This window comes from Oryctolagus cuniculus, chromosome 20 (assembly GCF_051225735.1).
Source record: "Oryctolagus cuniculus isolate XC-2025 breed Fujian yellow rabbit chromosome 20, ASM5122573v1, whole genome shotgun sequence".
NCBI lineage: Eukaryota > Metazoa > Chordata > Mammalia > Lagomorpha > Leporidae > Oryctolagus > Oryctolagus cuniculus.
Window position 1 is genome coordinate 41,857,422 of NC_142886.1, and position 15,977 is coordinate 41,873,398.

The following is a 15,977-nucleotide window of genomic DNA, read 5'->3' on the forward strand; positions in this document are numbered from 1 at the left end:
TGCAGCCATTTGGGGCGTGAACCAGCAGACTGAAGAGCTTTCTCTCCCAGTCACAATTTCTGAACTACAGTTTAAATCAAAAGAAAATACAGGGGCCAGCGCTGTGGCACACTAGGTTAATCCTCTGCCTGCGGCGCCGGCATCCCATATGGGCGCCGGATTCTAGTCCCGACTGCTCCTCTTCCAGTATAGCTCTCTGCTGTGGCCCGGGAGGGCAGTGGAGGATGGCCCAAGTGCTTGGGCCCCTACACCTGCATTGGAGACCGGGAGAAAGCACCTGACTCCTGGCTTTGGATCGGCGCAGCTCCAGCCGTGGTGGCCATTTTGGGGGTGAACCAATGGAAGGAAGACCTTTCTGTCTCTACCTCCCACCATCTAACTCTGTCAAATAAAAAAAAAAAAGGAAGAAAAAAATACACACTACATGTAACAAATTACAGCGACTCACATTTCTTGTTTTGAAAATTACCAGGTAGGGCTGCTTCTGTGGTTCTTACATCTCTCTTTAAACAGCGAAAGGTCTTATTGCTACTCTGAAGAGGACAAAGTGGAATCCAGTCTGCTTGGAAGGGAACTGTTCAAAGCAGCAATTCTTTCAAAGAGCAACTTAAAAGGTTTATGCAGATCCCCATCTACCCTGGTCCCTCCCCTCCTCCACAAACCCCAGCCTTCGTAAGCACAGGCGCAGTGCCACGCAGACGACAAAATGCTGACTTCCTCAGTGCGGGAAAACAGAAGCGCTACCATCCGCTGACAAGCACTATCTGTCAGGCACAGCTGTAGGCGTTTCACACTTACTCTCCCATTTAATTCTCTCACAACCTCACGATATTCATCAGTGGATGAATGGTTAAGTGTGTGTGCGTGTGTGTACGTGTGTGTTCGATAGATGGGATGACCCCTGTTTACCAGACACAGAAACTGCTTTTTAGAGCTTAAGTATTTAAACATTTGCCAAAGACAGCACAATTTATAATGCACAGAAATGGGATTTTTTTTAAAGAAAGATTTATTTGAAAGTCAGAATTACAGAGATAGGGAGAGACAGAGACAGACTGATCGACCATCCGCTGGTTCACTCCCCAAATGGCCACAATAACCAAGACCAGGCCAGGCCAGACCCAAGTCAGGAGCCAAGAGCTTCATCGGGGTCTCCTATGTGGGTGCAGGGCCCAAGGTATCCTCTGCTGCTTTCCCAGGCACATTAGCAGGGAGCTGGAGTGGAGTAGTGGGGAAACAAACTGGCACCCACAAAGGATGCTGGTACCACAGAAGGCGGCTTACCCCGCTGAGCCACAGCACCAGTACCAGAAATGGAATTCCAACCCATCTTCGTCATTTAAAAGCCCAAAGTTCCAATCTTGGCTAAATCAACAGAATGGTAGAACAACTTTTTAATACTGAAAACGTGGTTGGTTTTGAACTGGCGCCCATAAGGGATGCCAGCATTGCAGGCGGAGGCTTGCCCCACTACGCCAACACCAGCCTTCAAGGTGCACCAGCAGTGTTATTTTGGAACTGTTGTCTTGTCCACTGCTGGTACAGGGTAAACAACAAATGCTTGTTGAATGACTAAATGAACTGCACTCAGATCCCACTTTTAAGTAATACACAAAAACAATAAGTGAGGTATTAAGGAAGTCCTAGCGTAACATAAAACAAAAATAAAAGCATCAAGCCAGGACAGAATTTGAATCACTCACTCACATCATTTTTATTGAGTATCTACTATCCACCACAAAGTTGCCACACACTGATAATGTAAGGACCAAAAAGCACGCCCACCCTGGGCCTCCAGGAAAGATCAATTAGAAATTAACATGGCAAGTGCCTCAGGGAGAGATGCACAAAGTTGTCAGAACACAGAGCACCAGCGGTCAGCCTGCCGGGAGTCAGAACGGCCGGGCAGGTTGCACAGGGAAACTGTTTTCCAGGTAGTGGAGGGTGAGGAAGGACACAGAGAAGGAAGAGCCTTCGGGGCAGAGGCCTGGAATCCCACAGGTACCTGACCGGGCTCCGAGTGGCGGCAGCTCCGGGCCCAGCATGTGTGCACCTGTGACCAGTGGTGGACCGGACTAGACACAGTAGTTGACCCCAGACAAGGCAAGTCCGTGGCCATGAAAAACTAAGAGTTTTGGAATCTGCAAGTATTACTTGTATGCCAATTTCTTTTTTGAAAGAGTCATTGGCAATACAACAGATAATGGAACATGAGAGAAACAGTCCCGGGAGAGATTTCGGGATCTGACCCCAAGAGGAAGGGTGGACGGGGAAGGCCAGTTCTGACCTGGGATACAGAAGACCTGGTGACCACCGGGCAGGAGGAGACGGAGAGATTCCTAACTCGGGGAACTGGGTGGACGGTGAGACCGCTGATCGGAGAACACAGCACACAGGGCAGGGAACGGAATGAATTCCACCTCAAACACACACACCCTGGCTGAGGGATGCTAGCAAGCTGCTTCCTGGCCATGCCTAGCCAGAGGCACTCAGCCCTCTCCGCCTGCCTCCAGGGCCCGTGACACTTTGCTGGGCACACACGGAAGTCCACTCCAGGCCCAAGCCTGGCCCGGCCGCACTTCCCACCCGCAGGCGCCCCGAGCAGCAAGGCAGAGTTCAGCGGCTCCACCGTCTCGGCTCTACAAGAGACACCGCGGGAAATCTAGACAGAGGCAGCCTCCGCTTCAAATGCCTATCGGGTCTCCGTTAAATCGGGATTTTTAAAAGACCTAAACCAGAGCGTTAATTCACAGAAAACAAACCCGTCTCAAAGGAAACGCTCTCATCCAAAACATAAACCGGACCCCTTCCGCCCTGGACTGAAACTGAAGAGCCCCTGCTCCAAGAGGGTCCTGCAGAACGGACACGCCAAGACACCAAGCTGGCAGCTGACTTCACCTCTGGTCCCCACGTCACCGGGAAAACAAGAGGACTTCAACCACGAGCGACGGGGCTAAGGCCACCCAGAGAAGGGGGCTCTCCCCTGTCCTGCCGCGGTGCCCCAGAAAGGGGCGGCCAAGCAGGCCGAAAACGCAGTAGCAGACACACACCCGGGCCTCCGAGGGCAAGAGTCACCAGCGTCACGGAGTCGTTTCAGCTGTCACCCAAACAGACCAGCAAAGCAAACGCCCAAACGAGGCGGCCACTGGCCCTGTGGTCAGTTAGACGACCACCATCGGGCCCGGCCCAGATGAGGGCTAAGCAAGCGGTGGGCGCAGGTGCGCCGAGCCGCACCAGGGTCCGCACGCGGAGCAGGGCCTGGCCGCCCCCAGGACCCCGGGGAGGAGGAGTGTGCAGCGCAAGGGCGGGGTGGCGCCGCGTCCCCTGACGGACGCCGGTGGCAACCAAACGCGCGTCCGCGGGGTCCCGGCGAGCCCTCCCTCCCTCGCTCGCTCCAGCTGTTACCTTCCACTTCCTCCGCGCCTTCCAGCAGCATGTCCTTGGTAAAGTTGGAGATCTGGCCCGTGAGGGACGCCAGGCTGCCCCCTACCTGACCCAGGGACTGGCCCAGGCCGGAGCCGAGGCCCCCGAGCCAGGACGACATCGCTGCGGGCTGAGACGCCGACTCGGTCCGCTCCGAAAACAAGCGCGCAACGCGGGGCAGGCGGCGCCGCCAAGCGTCCTCCGGCCGCGGCCTCCGCGCGACTGGGCCAGAACTCGGAGCTCAGGACGTGACCGCACAATGCGGGGTTCCCAGGCAACGCTGGCTCGGGGGCTCCCACCAACCGCCCGGGGACGCGCAGGCCCGGCCCTCGTGACACAGTCACCCCGAGGAGCCTCCGCTCATCCCCACGACTCCCCGCCGTCCGAGTCGGGCCGCTTCTTCCTTTGCTTTAGTGACTTTCCCCAGGTCCGTGGGCAACTCCTGCCAACTCGACGCCGGCCGCCATGACACTCGCTCTGGAAGCGGCCGTGGACCATAGAGACGCGCCGCCGCGGTGCAGAAGGGCCGCACAGAGCCGCCGGACGTGGCCTTGGCGCAAAGGAGCGTGGGACCGCGGAGGACTGGGTGCGTTCCGGCGGGGCCGGGCGCCTGCAGGTCCAGGCAGGGTCAGCGTCCACGTAGCCCGCGGGCTTTGGCCATGAGAGGAGCGGCCGGAAGCACCGGTTCCCGACGCTTGCCTCCGCGGTGTTCCCAGCCCGAAGCCCTGGACGCGGGAACCGGAGGGCCGTCATGCTGTTCTTGAACGTGTCCGTTCGGACTGGACCGGCGAACGCGGCGGTTGGAGATGCGGCCGAGCGGTTCCTCGGGACGCGTCACGCGCACCCTATACGGATCGCCCAAGCCGCCGGGGGCTGCGTGGGGTCCGGGGGCCCAGCGGGAAGGCCGAGCTGCGGCCCGGAGACCCGCGGCGGTTTCTCCGGTGGGAACGCTGGCCTCTTTGCTGTCGATGGGTTTTGCTCGTGAGGCCGACTTCACAGCCTGCTTGCAGGGCCATCTCCTCTGAGCGCGGGCTGCACTGGGACGGGGACCCGAGCTCCCAGCCTGGGAGACGCCCGCGGCTCTGTGTTCCGAAAAGGATGCGATGGCTCTGCACTCTTACGGGCAGTGCCTGCGGTATTCGGAATCCGGTGGCTCCAGGCTATCGTTGCGCTCTGGGGCGTGGATGCTTCTAAAAGCCAACGTGCAGCTTATTCTGGGAATGTTTATTAAGTGCTGTCCACGTGTTTATGCGGAAGACATCATAGCCTCGAAAACTCGAATGCCTCTAACAAGTCTGCGATGTATCCGAGGGAAACACCTGCCGACCCGAGGAGCGACCACCAGGGCAGTTTGCCCTCGTGATGTTCACGCAAGATCTGTTTCATCTTAGCCGCGGAGTAGCCACGCCCTTGTTCTTATCTCTTCCCTGAAGTGCCCTCCCTGGGGTCACTCCGCAGCCAATGCCGTCTCCGCAGCTTCAGTTCAGAGCCAGTGTTTGTGAGCAGTCGCGTTCTACGGGCAGTGATCTCCAAGTGTAGGCAGTCTGCCCGTAAAGACGAATGAAAAGTCAGTGTCATGAGTGTGAGCGCCAAGACGCATCGCTGGGCTCGTGTCTCTAGGGCCCAGGTCACTCATCATCTACCCTGAATAAGCCTTTTTTAAAAGTGTTATTTAAGGTACACACATTTCATGTTTGTCCTGTGTACGGAGTCAGGGACATAGTGACACTTCCCACCCTTCTTCCTGCTCCCTCTCCTGTTCCCATGCTTACTTTTGACAAAGATCTATTTTCAGTTTTCTTTATACTCCTAGGATTAACCCTCACCTTTTTACAGTGCCTGGGTCTGTCACTTTCTAGATGTGTGACCTTGGGCAGGTTACTCCCACTCAGCAGTTTTTCATTTGGAAAATGATAACAACAGTGCTTACTGGGTGGTTGTTAGGAGGATTAAATAAGGCAATATTTTCAAGTGCTTGGAAAAATACATGCTAATTTCTGTAGACGTGCACCACCATTAGTGTCTGCTGTTGCTCTAGATGTCGGGGATGCGGCAGGAAAGGAAGCCAGAGAGAGCCCTGATCTGAGGTTTGCAGATAACAAACCAAAGCAGTGAGGGTAAGGGCGTGACCTGTGACCGGAGGACCACGGGAAGGCTGTGGGAGGTGGGCTGGGAAGGCCTCCCGTTAGGTGCTCTTTGGACACAGACCTGGAGGAAATGAGCGAGGCACGGTACCCGGGGAAGAGCAGCCAGGCAGAAGGACGCAGCTGATGCAAAGGCCTTGAGGCCTGAGAGCCCTTGTAGCTTGGTGGGTTTGCAGAAAGGCAAGGATGGCTAGAGAGCGGGCTGGGAAGGTTCTAGGCAATGAGGAGGCAGATGGCACAGGGTGGAGTAGCCATTGTGAGGACTGGCTTTACCCAGGGGGATGGGCAGTGAACGAACTCAGGACCCAACTGGGTTCCTGAGTGATGCTGAGCATTTTACCTGTTGAAAATTGAGCTCTTAGGCCGGCGCCGCGGCTCACTAGGCTAATCTTCCGCCTACGGCGCTGGCACACTGGGTTCTAGTCCCAGTCGGGGCGCCGGATTCTGTCCCAGTTGCCCCTCTTCCAGGCCAGCTCTCTGCTGTGGCCAGGGAGTGCAGTGGAGGATGGCCCAAGTGCTTGGGCCCTGCACCCCATGGGAGACCAGGAGAAGCACCTGGCTCCTGCCATCGGATCAGGGCGGTGCACCAGCCGCGGCGGCCATTGAAGGGTGAACCAACAGAAAAGGAAGACCTTTCTTTCTTTCTCTCGCTCTGTCTCTCTCCCTCACTGTCCACTCTGCCTGTCAAAAAAAAAAAAGAGAAAGAGAAAAAGAAAATTGAGCTCTTTTCCTGCTTGTTTACGTAATCTCTGAAGTTCCGTTTCCATGAATTCATCCCAGGCCACAAAGATGCTGCAGGTAATGAAGACCAATGCAGATACAGCCTTTACTTCATTGACTGGCTAACGGAAAGGCCATGTCCTAAAACCTCCCCGTGGGGAACTTTTCCTGTGCTGTTGCAAATGTGCCAGTAAATCACGTCTTTGATAATGGCGGTGTGGGAGGGGACGTCAAAAAAGGCTTGTTAGGAGTTGATCATTGTTGAAGTTGGGTGCTGAGCGTGTAGGGGTTCTTTATAATAAGGTTTGCTTTTGTGTATGTTCAGAAATGTTTTATGGTGAAGAGTTACAAAAGATACCAAGTTTGGTAACATCTGGGCTGAAAACGCCTCTTCCTGCCAGATATCCCTGTGGCTAATACAGACGGCCTTCCTTGTCCCTCACCAGGTGGCAAAGCTCACCCAGCACAGTCGCACATATCACACCAGACAGAGCCCAGGGGCTTCACCTGGTGACGGGCTCTAGGCTGCCCAGGTGAAATGCTGAACCTGTGACTTCTGAAACCTCAATGGATAGGAAAAAAATAAAAATAAAATTTTATATATATATATAAAACATATAGACATATATACACACACACACATACTGTCAGCTGCAAGCTGGTTTTCCTTGCTGTCCATATACCTCTAGGGAAAAGGAGTTCCTCTGTCCTAGGAAAACCATCCAAATGGATTTATGTATGAAAGTGTAAAGCAAACATGCATTTTTAAAATACAAGGGTACAAAAAGTTCATGGAAATGAGATTAAATTTATGTTGGTAGAAAAAATTTTAAAATCCATGCATAGTTTTTCCTAATACATATTTTCTGAATCTTTTGAAGACATCTCATATACACGAATTTCAGCAAAGTTGCATCATCATAAACTTTTTTTTATTTTTTTTTTTGACAGGCAGGGTGGACAGTGAGAGAGAGAGACAGAGAGAAAGGTCTTCCTTTGCCGTTGGTTCACCCTCCAATGGCTGCCGCGGCCAGCGTGCTGCAGCCAGCGCACCGCGCTGATCTGATGGCAGGAGCCAGGTACTTATCCTGGTCTCTCATGGGGTGCAGGGCCCAAGGACTTGGGCCATCCTCCACTGCACTCCCTGGCCACAGCAGAGAGCTGGCCTGGAAGAGGGGAACTGGGACAGAATCCGGCGCCTTGAATGGGACTAGAACCCAGGGTGCCGGCGCCGCAAGGCGGAGGATTAGCCTAGTGAGCCACGGCGCCGGCTATCATCATAAACTTTTCAACTTTGTTTTTCTACAGAGTTTGGAAGCTCCTTCATATTAGTCTGTTTCAGAATCTTACGCTTATAATTGCCTTTTTCTCCTTTAAACATTACCAGCTTTCTGTCGAGAAAAGTGAAGGATTTGGCGCTGGTGTCCCCACTTCCCTTCCTCGGGCTCTCAGTGTGGGGAGAGCACAGCTGCTGGTGCAGCCAGCAGGGCCGACCTGATCTGACCTGTTCCTCGCGGCTGAGCCAGCTGCTGCGCCAAGATTACGTTTCCTTGATTTTTCAGCTTTGGTTCTTCCTGAAGTTAACAGATTCCATTTTTTAAAAACTTGCACAATGTTTTACCATTACAAATAAAATCATTGTCGGTAAAGCTTGCCAACAGAATTGTAAAACATGCTCCTAATTCAGTTTCGACTGAATTCTGCTGGTTCACTTACTCATCCTCTCTGCCCAGGCTCTGCTCTCTGCTCTCTGACTCTCTGGGCCTGTGTTTCTTTCCGGAAGCTTGTCAGTCTCTTTATCACTGATGCTCTGGACTTCATGGTGAGCTTTGGTGTGGATTTGTGCCAGGCACTCCGTGAGCCCTTTCAAAAACCACGGCTTTTAGCTACACAAATGAGAGAAAATATTTTTTTACTGATGAGTGGTTGCTCTCTGGGGAATCTTGCTTCTCGCAGACGTAAACCAAACCTCCTGATTTCAGCCCAGCTCTCACCCCACCTCCCAAGATGCCATGCTTCCTGTGTGTTCCTGGGCGTACGTGCTTGCTAACACTGGGTAATCAGCTTTGTGGTTCTGCTCACTCCTGCATTAACTTCTCCTCCCTTCTGCACTCGCGGGAGTGGCTGCCGCGTGGTCCCCAGTCTGTCTGCCCCTACGTAGTCAGCAAACCCTTGCTTTTTGGCCTGGCTGATCCCAGCGCCCGCTCTGTCCCTACTTTGGACCACACCATTTCAAGCACATTAGCCAGCAGCACCTGTGTCTGTGGGTGCCCACCCTGCCTGTGTGCCGAGTGGACACGCACCTTGCGAAGTCTACAGCGAAGCTGCGCCCACCTGTCTGCGTGGGCTGGCTTCCCTCCCTCTAGGCTTTCCCTCTCTGGGGACACTGCAGGCATTTGGGATACCCACATCCCATATCAGAGGGCCTGGGTTCAGGTCCTGGCTCTGCCCCCAGTAACAGCTTCCTGTTAACGCGCACCCTGGGATGCAGCCGTTGATGGCTCAGATACTTGGGTCTCCGCCACCCTTGGAGGAGATGAGCATTGATTTGACAGTTCTGGGTGTTAGCCAGACCCAGGCCAGGAGGCTGTTGCAGGAATTTGGGGGAGTGAACCAGCAGATGGGAGATCTGCTTTTCAAATACAAGTTTTTAAAAATTGGGAGGAGGGGGCTGGCATGGTGGCACAGCAGACTGAGCCACGACTTGTCATGCCAGCATCCTTTGTAGTGCACCAGTTTGAATACTTGTTATTCTGCTTCCAATCTAGCTTCTCGCTAATGCACCTGGGAAGTGCTTGGGGGCCTTGCCACCCACATGGGAGACCTAGATGAAATTCTTGGCTCTTGGCCAGTCTGGCCCAGACCTGGCCATTGCTGCTTTCTAGGGGAGTGGACCAGCAGACAGAATCTTTCTTCCTGCCATTCTTTCAAATTAAAAAGAAATTATTTTGGGGCCGGCGCCGTGGCTCACTTGGTTAATCCTCCGCCTGCGGCACCAGCATCCCGTATGGGCGCCGGGTTCTAGTCCCAGCTGCTCCTCTTCCAGGCCAGCTCTCTGCTGTGGTCCCGGAGGGCAGTGGAGGATGGCCCAAGTGCTTGGACCCCTGCATCCACATGGGAGACCAGGAGGAAGTACCTAGCTCCTGGCTTTGGATTGGCACAGCGCTGGCTCCCTCTCCCACTGTTTAAACTCTACCTGTCAAATAAAAAAAATAATAAATCATTTCACAGGGATCCTCATCGCAACATCTGCCTCTAGGGAACCTAAACTAAGATGCATTGGGCGTCCAGAACAAAAACCATCTGGCAGCTGGGAGCTGAAGTGCCAAGGTCAGAGCCGTTTGGTGCCGTCAAAACTCCATGAATTGGTCCTGTTCCATGCTCCGAAGCCTTACTAAAAAGATGCACAGGATGGTTGGCATTATGGTGTAGCACATAAAGCTGCTGCCTGCGACACTGGCATCCATTTGAGTTCCAGTTCTTGTGCTGGCTGCTACACTTCTGATCCAGCTTCCTGCTAATGTGCCTGGGAAAGCAGCAGCAGATGTCCTAAGTGCTTGGGTCCCTGCCTCCCAAGTAGGAGAAAAAGAGGAAGCTCTTGGCTCTTGGATCGGACGGGCCCAGCCCCAGCCATCACGGCCCCAGCCGTGTGGAGTGAACTAGCAGATGAAGACTCTCTGTAACTCTTGACTTTCAAATAAATCAATGTAAAAAAATATTTAGGAAAAAACAATTGAGCAAACATTCAACGAGATTGTCAATAAAGATTTGGCACTCAGCGTCATTTTGGAAGCTTAGAGGCTCACGTACTGAGGGGCCACCAGGCAGCTGGTTAGGAGAACCCAGGAACAGCGCTGCTCTGGTCGTCGCCGGCCCCGGGGACCCCATACAAAAGGCACAAAAGCCACACAGGCTGCTGACCTCTGACCCTACTACTTCACAGCTGTGAAGGAACAAGGAACACAAAAAAGGAAATACAAAAGCAAACATTCTCTTTATTTAATAATCTGATATTTAAAATACGACTCCTGGAACATCCACATTAACAATGGAATCCTCAGCGTTCCACAGTGCTCTGGAAGCCCGGCTTTCTAAGGACAGGAGGGGAGGCCTGCGTGTGCACCACCAGCAAGGGAACTGAGAGAGCACACCGGGATGCAGACTGGGGTCCTGAGCAAACAGCACCGCCACGGTGCACCTGGATCATGGCCAAAAGACAATGCTTTCTAGTTCAGATGTTTTTCATACTTGAACTTCAAAGATTTATACAGAACAGTAACTTTCAAAAAGTTATTCCTAGTAGTCCAGTGTTGTAGAAATTAGATAATCACATTTCACATGTATGTTTTCCTCTTTAAAAAAAAAAAAAAAGCATCAAATTCCAGGAAATATTGCCCTCCGAATTACGCAAGAGGCAACTGGAGGGTCTTCTAAATGAATCTGGGATTTTTTGTGTATATTTCATGGATGCTTCCTACTGTTTGTCTAGGAATCCAGTGTACTGATTGAGAACTGTTAAACATGCCAATTACCATAAATTTAGAACTTATTGCATTAGTTCTTAAAGCGTCAGACCATTTTAAAAAATAGAACAGCAAAATTTTTTTTTCAATTTAAAAAAAATTCAAGAATTAACCAAGCCAATCTTTTCTTTCATAAAAGCAGAACAAAACTGTTTTTAATATGTATAAGGCTAACTTTAAAAAAATAAAAAGCCAGTTCATTCCTTTAACAAAAGATGGGAGTTATAAAGGGACTAGGAATGAACAAAAATTTTTATTTTGAATATGAAAAGTTATTTACATTGCTGAAATTAGCTGATCCAATCTGATTTTTCTTAATTAAGGTCACATAGGTCACACTGCCATACTTATTAGGGTTCAGACACAACAAACAACTTACTGTGAAAACAGTGGCCATAGACCCTTCCAACTGCAGATTTTTAATAGGAAGTCATCAATAATTAATTGATGCCTCCAAAGAATTTAAAAGATTTTTCAATTGAAGATTGATTGTGCACTATCTAAACCTTTCTTGGATTTGCCCAAGTCCACTGGACCAGTTTTTAGAATTTAGTAATGCTTGGCACTAGCATGATATTTTAAACAGTATCAGATGTGCAGACATTCAAAATGTCACTTAGGCTCCGATTATTCAACTTAACGTTAAATGAAACAATATAGACTACTGGTAGCTTGGCCAATAATAAGACTCAACTAATTTCAGGCTGTTTTCCTCATTAACTTTGGCATCATGAATAAAGCCTTAATTAAGAAAAATCAAGTTTGAAGAAAAAGCGAAGCACACACTTAAGTAAAATATTCCAAGAATTCTAAATTATTTGGCCAGGATCTTAAAATTTAATTATAGTGTTTACCTGTAGCGACCTTTTCAAACAATTTACTGAAATATTTGTTAACTACTGTAAAAAAGTATTTTGCAAAGTTTTAGATCAGAGCTTAGTTACTCTGAATTTTTAAAACACAACTACTTATTAAATCCATGACATCTGAAAGTATCAAAGTGTTATTTCCAAAGTTGGTTTAAACTTTACTTATAACATTTGCAATACTACTATACACATTTTATCCCAGTAATACAAATTATACTTTAGAAAAATGACACAGCAGTTTAAATATTAAACATTCAGGTGTTCCCAATTGGTACAACAGAATGGAAATCTCCAAAGTCCTCCGGCAGGCAGCAATCAGGCCTTCCTGCAGGTGGTTTCCAGTGACCGGCCTCTCCCGATGTGGGACGGCAGCTTCCTGTTTTTCTACTTTTTGACTCTATGACAGGAAGCACCAGCATCTTCTCACAGTGTCCAATCAAGAAATGGAATATCAACATTCAATTAAATGTAAGCCCGTCCACGCAAGATGGCAGCTCACTCGTGACTGCCGATTTGCCTGCCAATTTAACAATCCCACAGCAAACTGAAGAACACATTCAAGTGTATCCAGTGTGTGCTTGGGTCTGGTGTAAACACGTACGTCCCTAACAGACACGTCAGCATGCCTCATTTTCTCAAGTGCTTTCACTAGGGTGTACACACAGGGGTTTCATAGACTCCGAAGATAAAAAGCTCTCAAGTGTATTTTCGTTTTCTCATTTTATGTTAGGGAGCACCAGCTGAAGTTTTTGGAAAGTCTGATGTAACTTTCCAAAGGGAAGAGATCAAAGCCAAATATGCATGGAAATGCTTGCCATGCTGGGGATCCTTGCATAAATGTTCAGTCTTAGAATGCTCAGTTTTGTAAATCCCGAGGGATTAGTACAAAACTCCAACATTCCCTGCAATTCTAAAGTTTTATAATTCTTCTGAAACATTTTCAATTGTTAAAACTTTACATTTTAAAATAAAACTCTTAATTTTGTGTAAATGTAAAAGAATTTCAGAAAACTTTAATTGGCACAAAATAATAACTAAAAAAATCTGTTCTATCCAAGAAAAAAATTTCTTAGTCATAAATAAAAGATATTTTCTCTCTGCAGTGAGTTAGCAATAAATCATAGATCAGAAAACTTTCCCTGATTAAACATGTGCAGCCACACATCAGTAGGGCCACACAGCACACTTTTCACTTTTTAAGTGGTTGGCTGAAAATTCTTCTTGAATTCTAGCTTATAAACAACTCAACATCCAGAAGGGCTTCCTAAGGAATGGGAGCAGAGACTGAATGACACCTGCCAGTCTCAGAGACGCGGTCAGGCGTCATCAGCTTCACACTGCGGCACTGATCCAGCCAGAAACTCCCTGTGCACTTAATTATACAATGCTTATCAAAACTAAGGACTCTCTTATTTACACACATTAAGTACGGTGACTTCTATAATCCTTAAGTTATTTAAACATGATGCAACTTTCAGATCACAGTACAAATTTAAATATATTTTCATTAGTAAACTATTTTCATGTTGCAGATCACCACCTCTAGCAAGCTATACCTACTATAGACAGGGGTGAAGCAGAGTCTACATTCACTTATAAATGGAATATAAAGACTCCATTGTACATGGAAAAGAAAAAATGAAACTGCTACTAAAATTGAAGGCCAAATTTTGTCTATCATACATTCATGGTGGGTATACGTGTAAAATCGCCTATCAGAAGGAAACCTGCTTGCATACTATGCTTCTATTTTAGGAAACAATAAGGCCCAAGAAGCAGGGGTTACAACGAATCTGTAAAGTTCTGACGTCATTGATAAGACATTCACAAAACATCTGGGACGGCCCATGCGCACATTAAAAAAACAAACAAAAATGCACCTGTATTCTCAACTCCCCATGCAAGGCTGGGAATGCACCAGAGCCATGAATGATGGCTGCACCACTGAGGGCTTAAACGTGAAACCTTGACAAAGATGAGTGTATTTTAAGAGTTCTAGAAAAATAATGAAAGCTAGATAGCAGAGAAATTGTGATTAGAGAAAATGACATGGGAAAACATCCAAGTTCACAATACAGGTTATTGGAGGGAGAACAGCTTATCCTCTGGAACCATTACTATTATCCATACAGACAACAGACACTAACCTGCAAAGGTTAATTTGGTTAATAAGAAATAAAGCAACTACTAGATGAAAGTGAACCGAATTACCTACAACAGGAGAAAGAAAGAAAAACCGTACGGGGAAAGTTCTGTGGCAAGAGCAAAGGAGTTGGTCTGCAAAAAGGTCCCAGGAAAATGCTCTGATTTTAGACATGTTAGATATTGCACAATCAGAAGAGAAAAAGGAACATTTAGAAAACTATTTTAAATGTCTTTAATTGCTGAATGCCTTTGGCTAGTACGTGGAGGATTATTGTTTAGTCCTACAACTGACACATTTTCATCATTTTGTTTGCAAACCACCTGAAAGTCTCATCGCCTCTGTTGAACACTGTTCTTTTTGATGCGTTACCAAAAAGGATCCTATGCTGTCACCACACAGGATCATGTCGGAAAATGAGTATCTAAATGATTTTTTAAAGGTACTATTTTTTCCTTTCTGTTTTCAAATTATTCTGAACAGTTTCTAGAGACATGGTCACAGCTGCCTGAAGCATGTCTTCTTCACTCATAGCATCATCTGTTGGGAAAGAAAACACATGCATTTGTTAAAAATGTCTGGGAAATTCTCAAGGTCATCAAAAGGTAAAGTTCTTCAAGCTTTATTTATTTAGGCTCGCGTGGTGGTGCAGGTTAAGCCATCACCTGTAATGCCAGCATCTCACATCAAAGTGCTAGCTTGAGTCCTTAGCTCCACTTTGGATCCAGCTCCCCATTAATGCACCTAGGAAAGCAGTGGAAGATGGCTTGAGTGCTTGGGCCCCTGCTACCCACATGAAGCCCCTGGCTTTGGCTTGGTCCAGCCCCAGTCCCAGCCACTGCGGTCATCTGGGTACTGAATTGTGGATGGAAGATCTCTTTCTCCATCTCTGCTTTTCAAATAAACAAAATGCTTATTTACTTGAAGAAATATTTATCTTACTTATTTGAAAGGCAGAAGTGACAGAGAGATGAGGGAAAGAGCAAAACCTTCCTCTGGTTCACTCTCTCAGTGCCTACAACAGTCAGAGCAAAGAGGAGGCAGGAACCCCACTGGGTCTTCCATGCTCCTGTGTGCAGCAGGGACCCGAGCACCTGAGTCATCACCTGCCACCTCCCAGGGTGCACACGGCAGGAAGTCAGAGTGGAGGAGAGGTGGGGCTCGATCCCAGGTACTCCCATATGGATACAGGGGTACCAAGTGGCAGTTTAAACAGCTCTACCACAACGTCTGTCCCCATAAGGAATTAAATTCTTAGGAAATATATTCCTATGTGGCACTAGTTTCCTTCTTTGATTTTTAAAATCACATAAAGTAAAATTCACTTTTATAGTTTTCCATTTTAGTAAATGCACACTTGCATAAACAGCACCCGGATACAGAATTGTCCCATTGCCACCCTACCCTTCCTCCCCAATTCCTCTGCGCTGCTCCCTGGCATCCACTCTATGGTCTCTGTCCTAGAGGGCACCCTTTCCTGCATGTCATATAAATGGAATCAATGACACAGATGTAGCTTCTTTGACTTAGCATAACTGCATTTGAGATTTGTTCTACCAACACCATGCTTTCCAAAAAAGCTTTTTATTTTGAAGTAACTGTCAATGCACAGAAAGTTGCAAAGATAGTTCAGATAGGTCCAGCGTAGCCCAAACCCAGACACTGACATTGGCACAGTGCTGTGTGTAGTGCTGTATGGCTTTACCACACAAGTGGGCCCATGTGCCCACCACCGAGACACAGAACTGTTACAGCACCATGAAGACCCACCTCCTCCTACTGCTTTCTATTCACACCTGCCCCCTGTCCACCCTTCTTCTCTGCTGCTGGCAATCTTCAATTTTCTCTATCTTTACACATCTGTCATTGTGAGAATATTACACAATTGGAATCACATGAGACCTGCTGAGACTTTATTTATTTATTTGAAAGAGTTACAGAGAGGCAGAGGCAGAGAGAGAACGAATGAGAAAGAGAGAGAGAGAGAGAGAGAGAGAGAGAGAGAGAGAGAGAGAACGAACTTGAAGGGTCTTTCATCCGCAGGTTCACTCTCCAAATGGCCACAACAGCCAGAGCTGAGCCGATCCAAAGCCAGGAGCCAGGAGCTTCTTCTGGGTCTCCCACATGAGTGCAGGGGCCCAAGGACTTGGGCAGT

General features: G+C 48.5%; 2 protein-coding genes across 14 annotated transcripts in view; both read right to left on the reverse strand.

Annotated features, from left to right (window-relative positions):
- TRIP11 (thyroid hormone receptor interactor 11) overlaps positions 1 to 3,919 on the reverse strand; it is a 79,074-nt gene extending 75,155 nt beyond the window's left edge. For both annotated transcript variants that reach the window (XM_008271914.5, XM_002719595.6), the window contains exon 1: positions 3,406 to 3,919. In XM_008271914.5, the coding sequence (XP_008270136.1) occupies positions 3,406 to 3,544 (139 nt within the window). In that variant the 5' untranslated portion in view covers positions 3,545 to 3,919. The remainder of the gene's footprint in view (positions 1 to 3,405) is intronic.
- A 6,343-nt stretch (positions 3,920 to 10,262) lies between these two features.
- ATXN3 (ataxin 3) overlaps positions 10,263 to 15,977 on the reverse strand; it is a 44,918-nt gene continuing 39,203 nt past the window's right edge. For 11 of the 12 annotated variants that reach the window (XR_011385016.2, XR_016226865.1, XM_008271913.5 and 8 more), the window contains one exon: positions 10,263 to 14,362. Coding sequence is in view for 9 of the 12 variants with exons in the window: in XM_008271913.5 (XP_008270135.4) it covers positions 14,268 to 14,362 (95 nt within the window). In the remaining 3 variants the exon portion in view is untranslated. The remainder of the gene's footprint in view (positions 14,363 to 15,977) is intronic. The other variant, XR_016226866.1, reaches the window with a different exon arrangement.